The sequence below is a fragment of the Rhipicephalus microplus genome, chromosome 5 (genome assembly GCF_043290135.1).
Source record: "Rhipicephalus microplus isolate Deutch F79 chromosome 5, USDA_Rmic, whole genome shotgun sequence".
Taxonomy (NCBI): Eukaryota; Metazoa; Arthropoda; class Arachnida; order Ixodida; family Ixodidae; genus Rhipicephalus; species Rhipicephalus microplus.
Genome location: NC_134704.1, coordinates 79,062,605 through 79,085,313, shown reverse-complemented (window position 1 = coordinate 79,085,313; position 22,709 = coordinate 79,062,605). Strand labels below are relative to the sequence as shown.

Below are 22,709 nucleotides of genomic sequence, written 5' to 3'. Positions count from 1 at the left end.
AAGACCTCAAAAATCACTCATTGGTCTGGTTTCCTGCGCACCTTGGAACCATTGAGGGTGCCTCGCTCAATCCCAACGAGGAGGCGCACTCGGCTGCACGAGGTTTGACTGACCGTGTGCCGGGTAACGCGTCATCTCCTGGGCGACCTGAGCCTCTCTGCTCGTACAACGAGATATGCAAGCACCACTATCTGTCAAGAAGACTGCTGTCTCTACCACACTCCTCGCTATGCAGGGCCCAAGCTGTTACTCTCCGACTGCTACAAACAAACACTTACCCGAGCCCTGTGGCACTGCACACAATGTACCCTGAACGGTTTCCAAGCCCGGACTGCCCCCTGTGTGGTGGTTATGCGGACTTCGAGCATGTACTGTGGGGCTGCGCCTCTGCCGGTCCCCCTTTCACCCAAGAGGAAATGAAGCGACTCATTAAGGCCCAGGACCAGACCTCCCAAATCCTGGCCGTCCAGAGGGCCCGCGCGAGGGCCGTCAGGTTTAACCTGATGGTCCCCGAGTGGGCCTAGCCAGGTGACGCTGAGTTTACTCGCGTCTATTGTGGACCGAATAAAGTTGTTTTACTCACTCACTCACTCACTCACTCAGTAGAGCTCTTTTTTCTGAATAAAAACGCAGTTTTTTTTTAGTTCAATCGAATTCCCCTATTTTACTAATTGCATAAAGAACTTGAAGGTGGCTTCACGAAATGCCAAACAATGAAATACTACAATAAAATTAAAGCCAAGACTTAAATGGCCCAACATGGATGATTCTGGTCATTTAGCACCTAGAAACAGAAGTATGATGAGCATAGTTTTAATCTGTTTGCATAAAACCAATTTTTGTTGTGTAGTTATCATTGGTCATTTTGTCACAAAATCTCATGACTGTACTCCTCAATAGCAGTGGAGGCGTTTAGGGAGAAGGTCAGGTGTTTATGTGACGAATATTGTTAGACATACAATTAATAATAACTATAATAGTACACATATTCATCTTCCCATGAAAGATGTGTCTCCAGCTTGAAAAACTTCGCAACTTTTCCATGTAGCGTATGCTAGTGTTGCACACGCGCTTCTAAGGAGATGTTGGGGTGTCCACACATCAACTCACTCGGCCACATTTTGTCACCACGTAGGCACACGCACAACAATTAGTTTATTTTCTGAACGCACAACACACTTGTTCTAAATTGAAATAGTACGCAACAGTCTTAACGGCCCTGGCTGAATAATAAAACAGTCCCTGCAATCCTGGCTGAAGTTACAACAGTTACATATCAAAAATAAGTCTCTTCAATCGGTGATTGTGGTAATGTGCACAAACAACTCCACACCACAAAACAACAACCCGTGGGGATGTGTGACAACTTGGAGAGGGAAGGCACAACTTGACACCTGTTGATTCAGCTGATACACGATTGGAAGCACTTCTTGACGGCATCCCTGTGAAGGAGAATACACAGTGAATTTTATTAGGTACATTTTTTTTTAAGTGTGCAGCAACTCAGTCACACAAGCAAACTTAGTGTCACTTTGAGCGAGTGCACTCGCACCCCAAAATGTCACTTTGGCTGCACTTCTGCATGAGAAAGGGAAGTGTACTTTGGAAATGATGGTAAAGGCAATTGGTAGTTAGGTACCACAACAGATATCTGCTACTACAGGCAGTATTTCTTGAGTAAAAATGTGCTGAAACTACTAAACATGCCCTAAAATAAACTTGATTGCTAATAGCTGTAGCCATTACACAGCATGTGCTACCCATGCAACTGGTGCTTGTAGCGTTTCTAAACTGCCCAAGAACAAGAATAGCAGAATAGATATTTCCATTTAAATGCATAAACATACTTCTAATAAAAATAATACTCAAAATATTCTTCAACTCTGCTTCGAATAATGACTTATTTATTGTTAAGCCACTGCTACCGAGGCTAGACACTTCGTCACTGTGAAGTAAGTTTGGTGAACACATTCGCCAGCAAGTGTGCTTTCTAACGAGTGTCACTAAACATTGCCGAGTGAGAACGTGCACACGACACTAGTGGCGAAGTGCAGTCCAGTCCCTCAAAGTGCACACATGTTGTTTTGTGCGACAGGAGTCTAAGGAACCGATTTTATTGTCACTTTTGACAAACTTTCATATGTAGCTTTTTCAACTTTCCACACAAACAATGAAGGTCATAGAAACATTGTAAGAGGCAACAATGAGCAGATTAAGCTGTTCATTATTGTTCATTGTTAGTATAGAACTGCAGAGATAACTACTGGTGAAACTATGAGTATGTCAACACCAAGTTTTGTTCATTGCAAGTTCCTTACAGACAGTACAGTCTACCACACACAGACATACACTTGAACCAAAGTTCTGACCAATAGCAAACAAATTGCGCTGTTGCATGTGTGAACGCAGAACAGTAATGTTGCAGGGCACACATTCTCGCACTCTTCCCCCTGCTCCTCTTTTCTACAGAATGCAGTAAATCAAACTCGAGTTTCAAAGCTGAACAGTAACTGACCATAATTGCTAAGCTGTACTGCGATATGTAGATATATCAACAATACAATCACTGAGGTACAATGACCTGTACTTTTACTTTGTCTTCTAAGAGACAAAGGAAAAAAGGTTTTAAGCTTGGCACCAATTTGTGTTTCCTCAGATGTTGCAGCACGACCACAGTTTATAGTACAACAGTCTGGCAGCTAGCTAAAGTCCTTTTCTAGAATGATTCAATTAATGACTTTTTCAATACAGTTGAACCCATTTATAAGAGGCATGCTCTGGACAGCAATTCTTGTCTTTTATGTGAGATGTCTCTTATAAGCAAGGTACCTCACATGCATTTTCTTACCAACCCATACTTTACTGTAGGCACACTGTTGTCACTTATATCAGTGTCTCTTGTAAAGGGGTCCGACTGTATAGCAAACTGCCATTCGATTTAGCTTCCCAGAAGTGCCAAAAGAAAAAAAATGATGGGGCAAGGGGGGTACCAGCACTTGTGCGGTACTTACCGAGCAAACGGAATGTATGACAGGGAGTACCACGTCATGGCTACAAACTGGATTATGCAGAAGATGATCGTCAGCAATGCGTTTTTCCACTGCAAAACAAATGCGGGAACCACGGAGGTTACAGGCACCAAAAATACACGTATAAAGCACCTTTGTTGAAGTCCGCCATATCAATTTAGCAATCTTTTTACAACTGCATGCACAAGAAATGCGTCTATGGGTGAACCGATGGAGAAACAGGCGAGGAAGTTGCAGTTCTTAGGAGCTGCATGCATGGCCCTTGTTAACAGCCAAGTACATACAACAAAGCTTTGTCAGAGTAAAACTTTATTGTAGCTGGTTGATGATTGAGTGATCAGCAGCAACAGATTTAATTAAACCCATCAAAGAACGCCATAAAGGCACAAGGGAGCGAACAACAGCACCCAGGAAACGTGTTCCCTCACAACTGCATTTCATTAAATTGTTTTGGCATTTACCATTGGGGATTAGACTCTTTTCATAGTCGTAAAGCCAGCTTCCCTGCTGTGCAGTTTGCCCATCCAATAGTGACCAGTTGCTCACTGGGAACAGCGTGTTCAAGTGTAGTTTGGCTGCCTTACGGTGTGGAAAATGTAGACTCCGCTTTCATGAACACTTGAGTGTTCATGAATATGCAGATAATGAACACGTATAATAAACAAACCCAAGCATGTGCAATTAGGACCTTATCTCCACTGGATGTACGATATGGACGTGCTGCCATTAGTTGGGCAAATATGCAGTGCAAGGAAGCACACTAACAGATTATGAAAAGGGTGTAAGATCTCCCTAACTCATTCACATTTCTCTAAGAGGCAGCCTAGGTTAGAAACACAACATTGAATAATGCTCCTGCAAAAATTTTAACGAAGGTTGAATTCCTTTAAGGAAATTCGACTAGGAAATGGTTCCTCCTCTGTATAAAACTTCACAAAGCATTAGAAAAATGGGGGACTATAAGCAAGCAATTCAGGCAGCAACCTTTGTAGCAGAAGCCGCCTCTGACACCACCACTCTTATGCTTTATGGTGGTGTACCCACATGTAGACACTTGAAAAAAAAAAAAAAAAAGTTCGCAGCACAGTCGGTGGAGCCTCCAATCCTTTCTTTGGTATTCAATTCGTTTCAGCAGTGCACTCGTTACAATTTCACATAGGAAATGCTTCTCTACTCTGTCTACCACCATGCTTTTTGCATGCTCTGAAGATAAAAATTATACAACTCGCCTATAACATGCTGATAATCAATTTTCAATTACATTATCTTTAGTGAGCTTCGCAATTGACACATGACAATCCTTCACAGTCTTCTCGCTACCTCCATTCGAAGGGAGACATGAGAAAACATATCACGATACAGCATATAAATCAGCCAGAGTTCAGGACAACTGGGTGGCAAGATAAACAGCCGCCCTTATGACAACGAGATAAATAACTGCAAACGGCATCAAAAGCAATAGAGTACAAAAAAACAGAGGTACTACACTGGTTATCTATTATGAAATTACAAATAGTTGATAATTTTTTTTTTTTTATGATTCATTGCAGAATTTTTCCCATTAAGCCTACATTAACAAGAAAAGCAAGTATAAGCCAGTTTGCAGTAATTAATAATATGCCAGATTTTATCTGAACCTCAAATATTAAGACCACTGAAATGTTTATTAATAATAATAATATTATTGAGAGTTTTATGTGCCAAAAACCATGATATGCTTATGAGAGACGCCACAGCAGGGGTATCCAGAAATTCAGACCATGTGGTGTTTCTTAAAGTGCAGTGACATTACACAGTACGTGGGCCTCTAGCACTTCACCATCAAAAACGCAACCACCACTGTTGCAACCAAACGCACAACCTTTGGGTCAGCAGCCGAGCATAGTGTAATATTTATTCCACAGGTCACACTAGTCACTTTGGATATAGCCTGATCTCCCGGGAGTAGATTTCTTAGTTGCGATTCAGTACAGATGAATGCTTTACAGAAGACATTCAGGTTAACATTCAGGTTGGCTATTTTGCATCAGGAGAGAATGTAGGAGCGCAAACAAAAATTTTGAATTGAATCCTGAGCTTTTAAAAACACAACAATGTTTCTTGAGCTGTCTTGTCTGGCGCTGGCTCCGAATGCGGTCAAATAATTCTGGTTTCTATACGGGGGTTGGGTGTTTTGTTGAGTCTAGTATAAAGTCATAACCCTATTGCAATCAAAGGTAACCTGTTCTCCCGGGGCATTAGACTGGTTAGAGGCTGTGCGGTAAAAACTTTAGTGGTGTGGGATGCCCTTTTTTGAGCATGCTGCTCTCTGAAAAACCTCTGGTTGTCACAACTGCGCATAGCCAATGATACAAGTACACCAAGATCTACAATAGCGATGATATGTGTCAAATCTCTCGCGTGAATCATCTCTCTACAGCCAAACCACGCTGAAAACGGGCATAATATAAAAGCGTATCTCACCCAAAATGCGGCCATGAGTGTGAGCACCAGAAATGCCTGAAAAAAAAAAATAACAGAGCGCGTGGTGAGGGTACGTCGTAAGCTCAACGCCTGTAAAATTTGAGACACACACTTGACAGGATGCCGGCGCTATTTCGTTCGAAAAAAACAGGTGCACTAGTCAAGAAGCCTTCAAACTGCGCGGGCGCGGCTTGTAAAGCCGCTACTCTTTCAAATCACACAACTCCGCACTGGGCATGAGCGCTTCTAAGTGCATTTCGACACCTGTCAGGAAAGTGTCGAGTTCGATCAGCTCTTGACTGGAGGGCCACTTACCAACATGACGCAGGTGGCGATGGCTCGCGTGGGTGCGAACATCTTCTTGACTTGGTTGGCGGGCCCCATGAGGAACAGCGTACTGCACAGCGCTGTCAGGTTTCCCAGTGTGTAGAACACCCCGAACATCCTCAAGCCTCCCGGGAACGCCATGAACACGGAACCGAGCAGGGAAAAGACGAAACCCAGCACGAAACAGATGGCGAACCCCTTCACCCGCGTCGACCAGCTCAGTGTGGAGGTGTCCACGATCTAAAACAGTACGGAAACATTTCACACGCTGCACTGGTAACTACACAGATCGCCGCCGTGTCCACGCATATGCCGACTCCTTACCTGGGTCACAATGCCTTGCTCTTCATCGCCGCGGTCCTCGCCACCGCTCAGCGCTCTCTTCAACTTGTCCATCGTTCGTTCGTTTCGATATCGAGGGCCGCGTTTAGCCCAGCAGCATTATTAATACGCAAACGGAAACAGAAAGCGCTACGCCCCTTACACAACTACAGTAATGCACGAGTAAGAACCCAACCGCTATCTAAACCGCAACCAAGTCTCCCTATGCAGCGAAAGAAGCACCTGAAGCCGACTCTATCTACACCTCCAGTTGTTGTAGTTACCCATTAACGTGGAGGTATGTAAGTACTCCACGTAATTGCTGAAGCAGAAAAGTAATGACGCAGCCTTCCAGTGTGACTTTCAAAAGTGCTATTGACGAAGGAAAAAAAAAACAGAACTATGCGCGTACGTTTTCTAATACACTGCATTTAATTATTATTTAGAACGTCTGAGGGTCTACAAAAACAGCATTCAAGAACAACATACGTTCGAGTAATTGAACAGCGACTAGATACCATTTTAATAAAATTAAATTTCACCATAAGTTTTCTTTGAGGACAAAAAAAAAAGAACTTGTTCAGGTGACGCAGTTATAAAGTTTGTTGCTGCTGTGTTTGGCGTGAAACACGTGCGAGACGACGGCTGGCAACTCGAGAAAAGTGCGTGTCACGTGTCCTCTTTCCCGGTCGTCAGCCATTTTCGCCTAAGTTCGGCGTAAGGTCGGGCTTAAAGCTCCCGGTTCGACCGCCCTTGTATCCTTCTCCGGACTTGGTCTGCTCCACGTTGGACTCTTAGAACGCTTCAAGATGAACAATTTCAGTCAACTGTTGGAAACTGCGAAGAGGAGTCCGTTCGCGAGGCCATTTGCGCCGCGATGCGACTCGTCGGTGGACTCGACGCCGGCGACCACTCTGGTCCCAAGGACCTTCAGCGCTTGCGCCGCGGACGGTGAGCGCTCTACACGGCCTACGATTTGTCGCACGTCTTATCCCAGTGTCATGTGTCCAGTTCGAGCAGTTTCACAACCCCGCACCTATGTTTATTCTCCCGGGCTGATTTGTCGTAAATCACGGCAAATCTCGGCGTGACCTTGTGCCGAATATATAGAGGACAGGTAGCCGTTGGGAGGGCAGTTGTTTGAATGACAAGTAGGCTTTGTTAACGTCGATAGTACTTGTACACTTACGGATTTTCGCTGTTAGAACTTTGACCCCAGTGATTATTTAAGGCAGCTCTCATGCATTGCTCACCGCAGTCTCGACCGTCAGTTTTTGTTTCGGTGTTCTCGCCGCCTCTTCTCTAGATGCCTCTGCCAGGAAAAAAAGAATTACATAAGGTTGACAAATGTCTTTACAGTTTGGAAGTAATTCCACTACAAGGCGACTCTATTTCGGCTCCTGGTTTTTTTAAGTGACTACTTTGTGTTGCAGCAACACGAGAAGTATTGGCGCTGTCTGGTCGTCCCGCCCATATTGGTGCCGTTTGGTTCATTCATTTCCAAAAATGTGTGCCGTGCAGACCCTTCAGGGCTTCATGCGTTTTGTAAACGTTCGCGATCGGTAATACGTTTTATTTACTTCGAGCCCGGTTCTCGTTGCCGTCCAGAGCCCGTGGAGTTCGGCTCCCTGAAGTACTACGCCCTCTGCGGTTTCGGGGGGATCCTCAGCTGCGGCATCACCCACACCGCTATTGTCCCCCTGGATCTCGTGAAATGCAGAATACAGGTAAGACCCCCCCGCACGTGTGCCCATCACTTCCTGCTATTCTGTCTCCGTTGCGTCGCTACTCTCAATGAGACCTTTACGTCAATTGCCGGCGTGTCTTTTCTTGCACTTCCAGACCAATCCAGGGAAATACAAGGGCATATTTCAGGGGTTCAGCGTAACAATCAAGGAGGAAGGTGCAAGAGGTCTCGGCCGAGGCTGGGCACCGACTGCCATTGGCTATTCTTTGCAAGGCCTGGGCAAGTTTGGCTTCTACGAGGTGTTCAAGATTTTGTACAGCAACTTGCTTGGAGAGGTAACGCCCCTTATTTTTCGTATGTGTGGCTTTTGCTAGCACAGTTGTGTTCAGACATCTTGGGCAAACTTCTGTAATTAACTTCATTTCATTCTCGTTGATGATTGTGAGAATGAGGAACAGCAGAAGTGGACATTTGTCCAACCGGGTAGAACTTGCAAAAATACTAGTGTGCTTGTTGTGCCGAAATGTGATGCAAACGAGTGTGTGCTGTCGTGTCACGCCAGTAATGTAAGGAGTTAACACGAGTATGCTGCAATGCAAATTTGGATGGTTCGAAAAAATCGCATGAAAGTATTTACCTGATGCATAAGTACACAATTGTCAACTAGATGTTTTAAATGGGCTCTCTTGCTTGTGTATCATTTAGTCTTGTGTTTGAAGAAAACCTAGCATTGCTGAGGCTATGCATGAGCATGCAATCAATGTTGCAACAGGCAGCAAGGCTTTCAGAACTGGAGAAGAAAGATTCACCTTGGTGGTACAGTGTTTGCGGTGCGTGCCTGCTATATCAAAGGTCACAGGTTCAGTCCGGTTGCGACTCTCATTTCGACGAACGCTAAATGCTCGAGGCCCGTGTGCTATGCGATGTCGGTGCACGTTTTAAACAATACCCGATGGTCAAAATTTCCGGAACCGTCCACTGAAGCGGCTCGTGATGTGATGTTCTTGGCCTATAAAACCCCAGGTGTTGTTGTTGCAAACGGAAATGGCATGGGTTCTAAATAGAAAATGTCCTGGCAGCTTTGAGGGTTTAAGTGTTTCAGAATAAGATGCAGCACCTGGTTGGTTTCACTGTAAGGTTCACAGCTAGAAGGAACAAATAAAAGTAAAATTGGACTTCAAAGATTATGCTTAAACCTAACACTAGAATGCCATTGTAATACACACATTTCAGAAGCATTGTCTCCTGCTTGTGCTGTGGTGACACATTAGATGTTCCAAGCTCAGACTTTAGCTCTTTTAAAATAAACTAAAATAGGCAGTCGTCTGGGCCATTGGCAGACCATGTCAAGATTCATGATGCAGAAGCTTGAATGCCTCCAGTTTTTTTGTCCATCCATTCTATCGTTTACCTGGGCTTTATTGTTAAGGGTGGCTGTTTGGTGTTTTACATAGAAGAGTGATTTCTTTAGTGTTCCTTTTTTCTGTGTCATTAAGCTATATGTCTACAATAAAAATGCAGGGGCAAATTTTGTTGCTAGAGAAAGCGTGGCGAGGATGGCAATGCAAAAATTCAATGCCAATTATGGGCACTAACCTACTGGAACAATGCTAACTTTGAGCAAGTGCTGCTCAAATTTACCTTTTTTGGGATAACATCGCATGATATCGAAACCGTGTGAACAACTTGAAGAGAGCTACAGGAGCGCTGACACAGAATCTTTGCATCTTGTTTGTTGTATTGTAATAAGTAGCTTACGGACCCACTTATGACGGCTGAAAATCTCATTTGCTTAAGTGTGCTACAGTTATACCCCTGTCACACTGGATGTGTTGTTATTAACTTTAATTATCATTCGCCGAAGAGCAATGGATGTCATTCAATCCGTGGTGGTGCTATACTGGAAAATACGATTTGTTTATGATGTCAATGTCGATAATTCAAAAAGAAAAAATGGCGAGGAAAGTTGATGAGAAAGGTAGAGTGATAAAAAGTGAAGTTATTCATTTTAAAAGACATGCGGGAGGTCTCTTCGCATAAATATTTTATATTGCAGAATATATAGTCACTATAAGCCAAGATTATCTGCTTAGCCAGTTGCCACAGTCGATAGGATGAACACAAGCAACACAGCATGCGTGGCATGACGAAAGCTGGAAAGTAAACTTGTTCCTCTATTAAGGTTTTCTAGAACAGACATAACAGATGCGCACGTTTGCGGTGCAACCGCGCACTTAACAAAAACCCAGAGCGTTCCGCGTTCACTTTAAAACACTGTCTTGCGTGTGTCCATGCGGGCAAACAGCATGCAACAGAACTGTCGTAGCCTTCTGAGAGCAAACGTCTCCTCCTGGGTTCATTGCGCTTGTGCAGCTAATTCCATCCCTGCAGATACACACTTACACGTGCACAGAGGAGTCTGCTTGTTTACATCAGGGCAGGCAGCGCTGACTGCCAGACGCCACTATGGTGGAAAGTAAAGATATTTTGCGACAGATTTCTGTACTCCTGTCCTTGTTAAAATGATAGATGTCCTAAAAAAAGCAATAATAGCATGTTTGCATAAATGCAGGTCAATTTGATGATGCTGAATGCCATCTTTAAATTGTCTCTGGAGTAGAGGGTATGCATTCGATTTGACTGCAGTGGCAAATGTGTTTCTCAAACTCACTCAATGGTTCAAGTCATTCCATTCGAATGACATTAAGATGTCTAATGTGACAGGGGCATTAATTGTGTGTCGGCTTTTTTATAGTTCAAAGTTGTAGTTTTGGTTTCAAAGAATGCACACTAAAATGGGACCCAGAGTGGTTTTCGTGTAAGCACAGCTTGCTGCATGAGCATATAAAACCATGTGCACATAAGCACCACTTCGACAACTCTTTTAAAATGAGGCTTGTAAATCTGTGTGAGCTCCCCATTTCCCGAAAGTGTACTGCAAAGGCAAGGACCCGTCTGCTTTTGTGCTGCCGTGCAAGTCTGCTCCCTCTTTTCTTTGAAAAGGACTGCTAGGATGCTCGCAAGGATCATGGCAGCCAACACAAACTCGTGACCTAGGTGCAGGTGATTATGTACACAACAACCAAAGGCGTTTCACATTTAGTAGTGCGACACTAGGTTTACAATTGATTTTAAATATGTTCTAGGCTATATTATTCATTGATGTTTTTTAGATTTGTGTGTGTGCCTACACAAATTTGTCCCACAACTTATCTCTCAATAGTTTTGTATCTGTACTTCTTTAAAAACATTTTATGTGATCCAACATCCTCATTCAAATAGAATATAGTTTTCAAATTTCCGAAATCACGTTTTGGTGCTGTGGTTTCTATGCAAAAATTGTGGTAACCTCGCTACTCACCGCAACGAGAGATCATCACGGGTCAAGCTTAGCGAGCTACAGGACCACGTCTATAGCGTCGCCTGCTCGCGTGTAGCGCAGCGCGGCAAAACAGTGTTCGATCTCAATAGAAGCACTTTATTGCCTTTGGCGGCACCCAAAACACAGTACTATCTCTGCTCTCGTAGACACAGGGAGCAAAGGCATATGTGAATGTCCTGCGTGTGGGAATTCACATAAAGGGGAGACCACAAGTATGTAAAAGCTGGCAATAGTGAGCTTTGACACGGCGGTTGGGAAAAGGTTCCTCGTGGCTATGCTCGCATTCTCGCGATGGCTACTGGGCCTGGTCGCGAGAGTTGGGGCTAACCTCGTACACATAGGCCTTCGGTAAGTGCGACTTGGCTTAGTCCGACCATGTCAAGCACTAGGCACCACTGTTTGTGTATCATACGGAACCGTAGCTCGCACAAAAGTAAACACGCCCACCGAGGATGCCTAGGTATCCAGGCAGGCTACAGTCGAACAATTCCCAAAGGGGTCGCGGGAAAGAAAACACATGCTTACCGTGCGCTGGCCGTGGAGATTGAGAACCTTATCGGTGCACACGTGACTTGCCAACTGTCGTAGCCAGATATCACGTGCTGCGCGTGGTGCCATCTATTGCCACGAGCTGTCAAAAGAGCATGAGAGAAGGAAGGAGAGCTGCCGTATGGCGAAAATGCTCGGGAAATGGTCGCGGGTGCACCTCAGATCTTCGCAAAGTAAACAGTGAATGGGCTTAATTTTTCTGTGCTCCCAAAGAGGTGCAGCTTTGAAAGAATGTTGGCAAGTAATGAAATACTCGTGCCTCTCTAGTGTCTTTTTACATTTAATGATTTAATTTAACTATACTGAGTACCCGATGACCCTAAGGAGTACCTTGTCTGTAGGAACTGTCCTACCTGTGGCGAACATCTCTATACCTTGCGGCCAGTGCATCGGCTGAGTTTTTTGCCGACATTGCCCTGTGTCCGATGGAGGCATGCAAAGTGCGCATCCAGACCCAGCCTGGCTGCCCTCCTTACCTCAGCAAAGTGGCGCCCATGATCCTCAAGGAGGAAGGGCTCAACGGGTGAGTGTGTCCAGGCCATGCCCTGTTGTTCAGTCGATACAGCAGTTTTGCTGTATCGACTGTTCCTTTTACCCTATCTCCGCACTGTTTCAATCGGAAGTACCATGTAGTACCTACTGTTCCTTTATGGTGGTTTTCTACATTTATGGTGCCCTTCTACAGCCAATGAGCCACCTACATTCTGCTGGCAAGTGCAAGGTCGCAGTTATGAATTCTTACAGCAGTGGCCTTGCTGTAAGACAGAAGAAACACTTGAAAGACAAAAGAAGTATTTGCATACCATGATTTAAATGCTCGATAGAGCACCTGAGCAGGTCAAAAAGCAATTTTGACACTTGCACCACTTCTGAGCTATATGTGACAGTCTTTTATAGCTGCAGTGTGAACCTTGATTAGAATGAGCTTGGCTAGTTCGTATTGGGCCATTTTGTTACAGTTCAACAAAAACAAAAAAGCTGGGGCACGCAAACAAGAAGACAGTCCTAACTATCTTGCATATTTTTTTATTTTATTCTCAGGGCATTCAGTACTTTGAAGTAGAAGGGCAATACACAACAATAAAAACAGGGAACACAAAGCACATGTCATGTAAATATAGCAACCGATTGTGGCTGAAAGATGAATACTACCAGCAACTTGCATTATAAAAAGCAAATTATGATCAATTTTACTTTTAATTAGATGGTGAAAGCAATCAGCAAAATAAATAAATTGTTAAATAAAACATAAAGGGGGTAATTAGGTAATCATTGTTTGAAGGCTATTGTTAAAGAAGGCCTGAAACACTCCTTTCAGTATCCATGGAATTAATTCATTGGAAGAGCTTATTGCCACACAAATTCAATGCCGCAAACATTTTCGGAATTCGTCCAGTATGAGCGGAGTTGCAAAGATTTGTCACACGCTGCAATCGCATTCTCTCCTTTCGTCCAGACGAAAGCGCTGGACGCTAAGCAGAGAGGGATAGCAGTGGCAAACAAAATACGTCACGCGTGCCTCGTGACTTTGAGAACTTTTTACTTTTTTTTTCTTGAAATGTGCAAAAAAAATGTGCAACTTTTTTAGTGCGATCCCGCACGTGGACAAGTGACGGCGTCTTACGGAGATCTATGTAACGACCGAGCGCGTCATGTTCAAATAAGCCAATGGCTGATAGATGGGCATCCTACGAGTGGTTTTTTAGTGTAATCTGTCCTTGTCGAGAGAAGAGAAAGCAATTTTTAGCTGACTTTCAAAATTTATTGTGAGTTCCAGGCCGCTTGCTGCGCTATAGCATTTGGCTCTCTTGTTGTTTGGAGCCTCTACTACCAATCTGCAGCGTTTTCTGAACATACTCAAAAAGTGTTGCAGGGCCCCTTTAAATTGAGTAGTCAAAGATGCTTGTTAATGGTGCAGGCAGGAAATGGCAGTCAATGCAAGTTCTTCGAAGCTATGATTGTGCATGTGCGACTGTGTTGCAGTGCGGGACTGTGACTTTTTGTTGGTGATAGCGGCAAAAAGAAAAATGAAGGGAGCAGGTTGGAATAATTGAAAACGAAGTATTGGAATTTTATAAAAGGAATTTATGGAACAGTCAAATGCGAGTGTGCTTCTGGTGGGTAGCTAGTGGAATTAGGTTTAGAGATGCATTCATTTGGGTGACACTAGCTTAACTATCAACTGAAATTATTCAAGAAATATGTTCTGATATGGAATCCCACACTTGTGTGCCTGAGCATGGTAATTGCGACATATACATGCTTGCATAAATGAAATATGAAAAAAACGGGAGTCTCGCTCTATTTTCTTTTTGCATAACTGTGTCTAAATATTTAGCTGTGTTGCACAACCATTTAAAAGGGTGTCCTTGTGTTGATTCCAAGCTCATTTCAGTCGGCTGGCTTGCCCAGTTAAAAATCCACATTTATTGCCATGTATGCGTGGCTTTTTACCATGGAAGGGCAGTTGTGGGTTCTCTGTCAAATTAAGAAGATTGTGTATGCTGAAAGATGTGCCAGAGTTCGTGGAGAGTTGGCAATTTTTTTCTCCCTTGAGAATGGCTGCATTTAGAAAGCTTCAATGTATTGCTTCATCCACAAAAATGCTGTATTCAAGTGCAATCATCACATGTGCAGTGGCGGTCAAAATATTGCGGACCACGGGAACACGTGTCAAACAGCACCGACGTGCCGTTAAACGGCTGTCTGCAAAGCTTGAGAGAGCGCACTGCGCATGTGCGCCTTGTTTACCTGCCAGCCCGCTTGATTGCTCTCTTCAAGAGCATGCGCATCGGAACGCTAGAAGCCCAAGGTGTTTTGCATTGTCTCAAAGCTGGGTGCAGCAAGAAGCACGCCAACACGTACACAAAATGTGCCACCGGTGTAGTTTAAAAGTTTACGCTATTGAGCAGCAAGATGTCAGCCAGGCTGGGAAAGTGCATGAATGAGCGTGCGTGGAAACACGAACTTTCACTAAAAGGTAATGATCTGGCACATTTGCCAGCGCACTGCAATTTTCGTGTGAGCTGTGCTTGAATAAGTTTGCTGTTATCGGCAGAAGTAGGGACACCATGGCTCCAGAATTGTCGGAGGCATTCTACAGTAAAGCACAAGGTTCCTTGTGTATCAGTGACGCATCGGTCTCTCTCGCAGGCAGACAGCAATGTTTTAGTTCACAGGTTGTGATTAGGGTGGTTTGCACTCAATGTGTGCCTGGCTTTCTGCACTTGTGTGTGCCTATAAATTATTGATGCAGGATATGATCATTAAACAGTCGAAAGTATGCACTCCTCTTGACCTCTTCCCTCGTTTTTTCATTGCGCAACAGGTATATTTTGGGGATTTTACAAAAACATCAACCAACTAGCCGAGCAAGGATTAGTTCTAAGAGCAAGTTGTATGCCAGAAAATTTGGTAAACATTTGGAATATATGGCAGTGCCCAGGACGTTATGCTAGCCAGATGGCAATAGCTAGTTCTGCATTTTGAGCATGTGAAAGACAAGATTTTGTGTGAAAATTTACTTTGTCAAACAATAGGACTGTCGCAATGCTCTTGGATGACACTAGTGTTTATGTGACCATGTAGGTTCTACAAGGGCATAAGCCCACTGTGGATGCGACAGATCCCGTACACGATGATGAAGTTTGCCTGCTTCGAGCGCACCGTTGAGCTCCTTTACAAGCATGTGGTGCCCAAGCCTCGTGACCAGTGCTCTAAGCCGGAACAGCTGGTGGTCACCTTCATTGCTGGATATATTGGTGAGAGACATTGCAGGGCTTGTGTGAAGTTGTAGGACACAGATGTCTAACTTTGACACTATGAAGAGTTGGCTCCTCAGTTGATTGCCCTTATTGTGTGTTGTGTCATTATGGCGAAATATGATTACATACTTGCAGGAAAACAGTTTTGCTGGTTACTTTATCTAGCATCTCTGATTTTCTCTGTTTAAAATTTTAGTTTTTACACATTTCATCCATTTTTAACATGTCTAGAACTGGGAGACTGCTTTCATTTTATGCTTGTGTGTGGCACTATTTATTCCCAATATTGGTACTGTCTTGACTTATTCTTGTGTATGTCTAACTAAGCCACGCTGCATGTACTTCAGTTTTTTTTCTTGCTTCTTTCACCAAAAGCTCTTCATATAGAATCTCAAATCAAGCTTGCCGTTGCATGTTTTCGGCTGTATGACAATATCTTTGGTAACTATCACTGAATAGAAGGACTTCATTTGTATTGCTATAAAGTGGCAGCATTAGCATCTGGTTTGATTTATTTAATAACTGTTCTTGCTTTTGCTCGCAGCCGGTGTGTTCTGTGCTGTGGTGTCTCATCCTGCCGACACCGTTGTGTCCAAGTTGAACCAGGAGAAGGGCAGCACTGCCATCGAGGCCGCTAAGAAACTTGGCATGGCAGGTGAGTTTGCACCTTTGGAGCGTTGGCATGGTTACTGCAGCAAAAAATTTGCACCAGCGGCGGTTCCAGCAAATGGTCGCCTGTGCCAGTTTTTTTAAAGTGAAAGCTGTTTTGAGATCACAACAATGGCAGTCTTTGGCTTCATAGTCGTCTGCCTTCGAAACCAGAGGCCATAACCGCTATCGTGTGAATTAAGAAAAAGAACAAAAAAAATCTCTAAAGTATGATTTGAACACCATCCCTCCACAAGGGAGCCCGTATTGTGCCATTGAGCCGCACTGGCGCATGGAAATGCTCGGCAAACAAAACTTGTGTTAGGAAAGAACTCATGTTAACATATGTAATATAGCGTTTTAGAAGAGTAAATTAACAACCGAGCTTCACACAATGCAAATTGTGTAACGAGTACCGTACTTACTCGCATAATTCTTGCGCCCCCCACATCGCTCAAGAAAAATACGATTTCTTTTTTTCCTCAACTAATTAGCGCACCCCCGAAAACTGCCACAATAATGTCGTCTGCTCGTTCCAGCCACTGATGATGATAGCGTGCGTCATTTGGCGCTATTTCTTAAGCATCAAGCGTACTATTGCACGCAGATTCAATCCACTGCTGTGTCAGGAATCTTGGCACGTTATGGGGTGATACTGGAGCTACACGGCTGCTTCAAGTTGCAAGTGATAGATCATGCATTAAACGACGGCAACAGGGCCGTTGTTAGGCCCTTTGGAGTCTACGAGCTTTGTGTCGCTACTGGTGGCGGCAGCTGAAAGCCACCAAGACGCGTTGGCCTTGCCGTGGGCCTAAAACTGGGATTGATGGTAAACTTTATTTCTTCAGAAGGAAACTGCGGACAATTCTGTTAAATAGCCATCAGCCCAATACTGACGTCCTACGCTTACCTTTTGAGGGCTCCTGTTGAGTGACGAACGCTACCACTACGCCCACTACGCCCACAAGCTTTGCATATGGTATTCTAATTCTCGACTATTTGCTTGCACTTTCTGTGTCTCAAATAAATCTTGCCTTGTGTTGAACCTCTGCTTTTATTGTTGAGGTAAGTTCTAATTAGTACTTCTTAAAGCTTGCTGTAAGTTGCTGGTGTGAGAATCCCGATTTGCGGCTACTTCGTTTTCTTTTTCGCTCTGTACGTTTTCGTGGAAAGTTTTCCCCGCGTAATTCTCTCACCCCCAAACTTTGCATCAGTTTTCCGACAAAAAAAAAAAGTGCGAGGATTATCAGAGTGAATACTGTAGATGGTTAAATGCTTTCAATCCTGTACAAGAAACTCGGCCATAACTTTTTATCGTCTTAAGCCGCAGCATCAACGAAGTACATGCAATGCCTTACAGGCATGTAGTGGGTACCATGCTTCTTTGAAGAATGAATACTCAATTAGTGGGTGTTTTCCCACTTAAAAATTATTATTCATGGCATTGTGGGTGCCATGCAAGTGTAGCTGTAGCAGTTGTCTCAAAAGTGTTTAAGAAAAGCTCTCTAAAGGCCGCATTTCTAGCTTTTGTTGTGGCTGGCAGCAAATTCCGCACAAGCCCGGCGTTTTTTTTTCTCCGGTGGCTGTACGTGCGATTTATGCGTTAGCACCTTGGAAGCAGAATGAGAAGCGAGTAGAATTTATTAAATCAATGTGCTTATTGTTGCCGTAGCAATAAGACACTTGATGGGCATTTGGGGTTGCTGTCACATGTTCTGTATTAAGTCAAAATAGTAGATAGCATCGCCCTGCTCATTGTATGTAGTACCCGCGATCAAAATCACGTGAGCGCTGGCAATAAACTCGGCTGAAGCAGAAATTAAATGGGCCGTTCGTCTCCAATAACATCACCCTGTGTACTAGGCCTGCCACTGATTGCTCCTCAAGCAGAAAGGAAATGCCCTGCCCATCTTTCATCAGACGAAGGAGCATGCAGAGATTCTGGAGAAGTTGTGTGGCTGCGTTGCTTGTGCAGCAACTGTAAACTTGGGTCATAAGGGCACAGTGACGAGTGTGTACCCCCTGTCGTACATCAGTGAACGGATTTTATACCTGTATACAGTCGAAACCCGCAATAATGAAACCGCTGGGGAAACCGAAAAATTTTGTTTTCGCGAGAATTTCATTGCCGCGAGTATGAGACATAAAAGCAGTGATACGGCCAGCAGAACGAAAATTTATTGCTAGAAGTCGGTCAACTTACTTTGCCGACCCTTGACATGCAACAACTCCAAAGCTGTTCCTTCGCACTGGAGAAAGTGGTTCATTGCTACGTCGTCGTCATGTGCGCCAAAGGAGTGAAGGGTGTCCAGCGCATCCAAAGCAACACGCAGGTTGTTTTAGATGCGCTAGCGCATGGTTCCTGCTCGCTGTCAGCGGAGTTGGGGCTAAAGGCGACTCCGATGAAGCGCCACGCTCGTAGTAATCTGACCGTGCCGCCGCTTACAGCTTCGTTGCTTGCGATGAAGCACGTCTACGAGTGCACTAGCGCGTCGTTCCTGCCCGCAGTCTCGCTGTTGGCAGAGTGAGGGCTAAAGACAACTCTGATGACACACCGCGCTCGTAGTAACCTGATCGCGCATCCGCCTACTGCTCCTAACTAAAGCGTAATTAGATCATAAGTGATCATTGAGCCGTGAACTTGTCACCAAGTAGCAATTTTCGAGAGCCATGTCCTCGCGACGCACAAGCAGCAGACGATCTCTCGGAGCGAGCATCGGGCCAATGGCGAGGCGAGTTGAGGCAACATGGCGGCCACAGCCAATCAAGGGCGTCGAAACGACCTTCAAACATTTGCTTTTTGTGCACTTGGTTTTAAAGGGAGGAGCCAGCTGAGGTGGGAAAGTTAAACACGGAGAAATGCTCTTTCCGATGAGGCCAAGAAGCCAACTCCGGGCCCCGCCATCGCGAAGCCACAATTTTTTGAAAATTGCTGTTTTCTCGCGATTTCCAGAAAAAGTTTCACTACTTGGGTCGGTGAAATGAATTTTTCGAAGTACTTCTGCGCGGTTTTGAGTGTAGATATTTTGGAATCGGTTAGAAAAACTGTTTTAGAAACTGACAACTTGATTTTCAAAAAAATCTATTTTTCTTGCTATTTTTCGCGATCCCAAAGCGGTGTCCCCCCTTAAGTAAACAAAAATAACGGTACCCACGCTAGCGTGGCAAAAGGAGACGTTTATAGATTTTGAGAGCGCATAACATGCATACGAGCATATTTTCGACAGTTAACCTTTGGCGGGAGGGTGAAATAAGGCCCGCACCGTGGTAGAAAATCGCTGTCCAAAAACATTTTGTTGCTGCGACATACTTAATACATGGGCTTCTATGAACGTTCGCTGGGGATCCGGAAATATTTCGTTGCCGCAGGGATTTGATACTCGCGGGGTTTCGACTGCACTTGCTGTTCTTTCATCGCATCACTCCCTGGGATGGCCATATTCTCTTACAGCATTCTTTAGTTATATAAGACCAGGTGCAAAAGAGTTAGCTGCCAGAAATACTTATGAGATTACAGTTCATTGCTGTCGCATTCATTACTTCACCCTTGTGACGGAACCATTTTTTTTGTCATCGGAGACTACACCTCATATTTGAACTCTCGTCCCAGTACAGTTGCTGGTTGTGTTTGGTACCCAACACAGTAGTGACATCCTATGCATTTGGAAGACTAGGCACATGTTGCAGGACAAGTTTTATGCTTAAGATCAATCACTTCACTCACTTCTTCTATAAGATGGCAGAACACATTACCTTTAACTTTATCAATGTGGTCTCTAGAAAACTAGTGCCAAGCTTCACATGTGATGGGGCTGCAAGTGCCTGTTTGCATAAGTTTGATGAGGCACATTGAAAAATTGTTTACCTGGTTAGGTGTTACGAGCAAATTTGCCGAGTCTATTCAAAGAGAATAGAGCTGAGCCTTTGTACTTGTAGTATAATTGAGAATTTCGCTTGCATGTTCGCTCTAAATGCTCAGAGTGCAGTTGAACATTCTGCTTACGTGCACTCCCTGCGTCTACAATTTCGGAAAGACCCTGTGCTGCTACGGACAGTAGAAGCACAGGGTCAGCACGGACAGAAAAGCGCTCGAGAATGAACAGCGATGGTAAACGCTAGGCTTGTGTGAATATTTGAATGAATAATACAGTATTCAAATTCGTGTCAATTAGAATTCGAATGATTGAAAATGTCGAAGAAAGAATTGGTGTATATTAGTCCACATGTTACCCTTGTAAAGATGGTTTATCTCCAGTTAATGGATGCTAAGCCACGAGACCGTATATTCAGGGGAAATTGCACTGCGGCGAAGCCCCATTTCGTAGTTAAATGAACATATTACCTTCACATTATGCCATCATTCTTTTTAATTTTAAAAGCTTGGTATACCAGCTCGTATGCTTAAGTATAGTGAATTTTAACACATAACATATTTTACAAGTTACTACTAGCATTCTACCGAAAGTCAAATCCTGCTACTATACAGAGTTGTTTCCACTTCCTTCAAAGGAAAAAAAAAAACTGGCATTTGCACAGGCTTTGTTTAATTTTAAAGAAATGTTGCACATGTTAGTTAGGTCATAATAAATATGCCCATTTGTCTTCATAATATGTGATATGTACTATTCGTGTTTGATGCGAAATCATTCGACCAAAATCGCTGTTCCCTTTGAACCGAATGTTTGACTTTTCGCACGAGCCTAATAAACGCGTTTTATCGTGCGCCACTTGCTAACGGCTAATTGCGTGTTTCTCCACTTTTCCAGGTCTCTGGAAGGGCCTGACGCCACGTATCATCATGATTGGTACGCTCACGGCCCTGCAGTGGTTTATCTATGACGGCGTGAAGGTGTGGCTGCGCCTGCCGCGACCCCCGCCCCCAGAGATGCCCCAGTCGCTGAAGGACAAGCTGGCCAAGGCCCAGCAGTGATCCTGAAGTGTCCTAGGCCAGTGGGGCTGCCCAGTAGCCATTGTTATTAATTTCCAGCTGCTGCTGCTGCTTGTAGTTTGTTGGCTGCCCTTGTACAGATCACATGTGCCCAGTGAAAAGAACTCTGGATGGCTCCCACTACATACCTCTCATTTGTCTCTTTATTTGTGGTGACTGCTGTACCTTTCCACAGCAGGACTGCTCGAAGATCGAGGCTAGTGTAAAATTCCGCAGCAAAGTCTGGTCGCTCCTAGCGGTTATCGGCCACATAAATTGAGCAAATCACACTACTCCCTTTCAGTCCACTAAAATAATGAATCTACTGATAGGTTGACTAATAAATATGGATTATCCTAACGTGTCTACAAGATTATATACATACAAAATCAGAGCATTCGTCTATTTTAAGAATAAGTTTGTTAATTTAAATATATGCATTAGATCCACACCACAATTTCCTACATCGCTGTTAATCCTTCTAATATACCTCCATTATTTTAAATCTGCACAATATTTTTTAAGACCACTCAATTCTTGGCCAATCCCCTACAGTGGGTATGCCCCACGGACAATAGATGAACAAGATAAAAAATGAAGCAGTGTGTAACTAGTTTATTAGGTATGGGCCTTAGAAATTGGCCAAGCCCAACTACTTGCTCGTAGTCTGCTAAAGGTGAACAAGTCGTCTATAACTAGTGTTCGGCAATGGCTAAAGCCATGTGCTCTTTGAGAGATAGATGCGTAGGTTATGCCCAAAGACTGTGTTGCATTCAAAATACTAGCAGCGTTTTCCAGGATTCCACTTGCAACAATGTATGTGTGAACGGCGACAGTCCGAAAAATGTCGTGTTCAAGCAAGCCTCTTGTGTACTGTGTAAACTTCACTCAATACCAGCAGGGTAGCAAACTGGACGTTCATCTGGTTAACCTCCCTTCCTTTCCTCTTCTTGTGTTTCAATCAATATTTACTCGCCCTTTGAACCAATTTTTCTTGCCAGAAAGGTGATGCCAGTTTGGCGTGAGGGTTGACTACGCGGCAGAAAAAAAGTCACGGGGGTTATATTAACAGCGAAAATTTCACATGACTGTTTTAAGGAACTCGCTGTCTAACTGCTGTTGGCCTTCAATCCAGTGGCATAACCACAGGACCTGTCCTTGTTTCGGGAACTGCAGTTGTTATGGCATGCGAAATGCATGATGAACCTTTTTTGTAGATAGCTCTTCTTGTTTTCTCCAGTGGCAAACATGCACGAATCAACAACGCTGAAATGTTGTCCAGCCGCTCAGTTCCCATGCTACAGCGCATGCTCGACCAACTTTACGTTTGAAACTGGCTGTCTAGCTAGCGTACCGGCTCATCATGCCCTGCGCAGAAGGTGTTCAATGAAGTTCACGAGGACAAACCAGGCAACGAAAACGTGGCGCATACACGTGCATGCACCTCGCAGATGACTCTTTGCTACAAAAAGTACGACTTACAAATTTCGATTGACGTCGTCCGCGCTTGCACTGCTCGCAGTTGTTTAGCATGGCTATTAAACCATGTTTTGAATTCTATTGTGTCATTATTTTGGGATATAATGGCGTGATTTAATGCTTTAATCGTCAA

At 44.1% G+C, this 22,709-nt stretch overlaps 2 protein-coding genes across 2 annotated transcripts; one reads left to right on the top strand and one right to left on the bottom strand.

The window, feature by feature from the left end:
* Nucleotides 1-1,119: 1,119 nt before the first annotated feature.
* LOC119174393 (vesicle transport protein SFT2A) lies at nt 1,120-6,364 on the bottom strand. The gene is made up of 5 exons (XM_037425275.2): nt 6,144-6,364; nt 5,808-6,059; nt 5,493-5,528; nt 3,012-3,100; nt 1,120-1,442 (listed from the first exon to the last, which is right to left on the bottom strand). Exons 1-5 carry the CDS (start codon nt 6,213-6,215, stop codon nt 1,403-1,405), a joined length of 489 nt encoding a protein of 162 aa, XP_037281172.1. The 5' UTR covers nt 6,216-6,364; the 3' UTR covers nt 1,120-1,402.
* Nucleotides 6,365-6,817: 453 nt separating this feature from the next.
* On the top strand, nt 6,818-21,241 carry Mpcp2 (Mitochondrial phosphate carrier protein 2). Its single transcript, XM_037425274.2, has 7 exons — nt 6,818-7,091; nt 7,749-7,867; nt 7,983-8,162; nt 12,100-12,281; nt 15,347-15,519; nt 16,067-16,177; nt 20,937-21,241. Exons 1-7 carry the CDS (start codon nt 6,950-6,952, stop codon nt 21,098-21,100), a joined length of 1,071 nt encoding a protein of 356 aa, XP_037281171.2. The 5' UTR covers nt 6,818-6,949; the 3' UTR covers nt 21,101-21,241.
* The last annotated feature ends 1,468 nt before the right edge of the window (nt 21,242-22,709 follow it).

Coding starts and splice junctions, on each gene's coding strand:
- LOC119174393 (XM_037425275.2), bottom strand. CDS start 6,215: ATGGACAAGTTGAAGAGAGCGCTGAGCGGTGGCGAGGACCGCGGCGAT. Junction 6,060..6,143: donor AGCAAGGCATTGTGACCCAG/GTAAGGAGTCGG, acceptor GTACTGTTTTAG/ATCGTGGACACCTCCACACT. Junction 5,529..5,807: donor TCGCCACCTGCGTCATGTTG/GTAAGTGGCCCT, acceptor TTTTTTTTTCAG/GCATTTCTGGTGCTCACACT.
- Mpcp2 (XM_037425274.2), top strand. CDS start 6,950: ATGAACAATTTCAGTCAACTGTTGGAAACTGCGAAGAGGAGTCCGTTC. Junction 7,092..7,748: donor CAGCGCTTGCGCCGCGGACG/GTGAGCGCTCTA, acceptor GTTGCCGTCCAG/AGCCCGTGGAGTTCGGCTCC. Junction 7,868..7,982: donor TCGTGAAATGCAGAATACAG/GTAAGACCCCCC, acceptor TTGCACTTCCAG/ACCAATCCAGGGAAATACAA.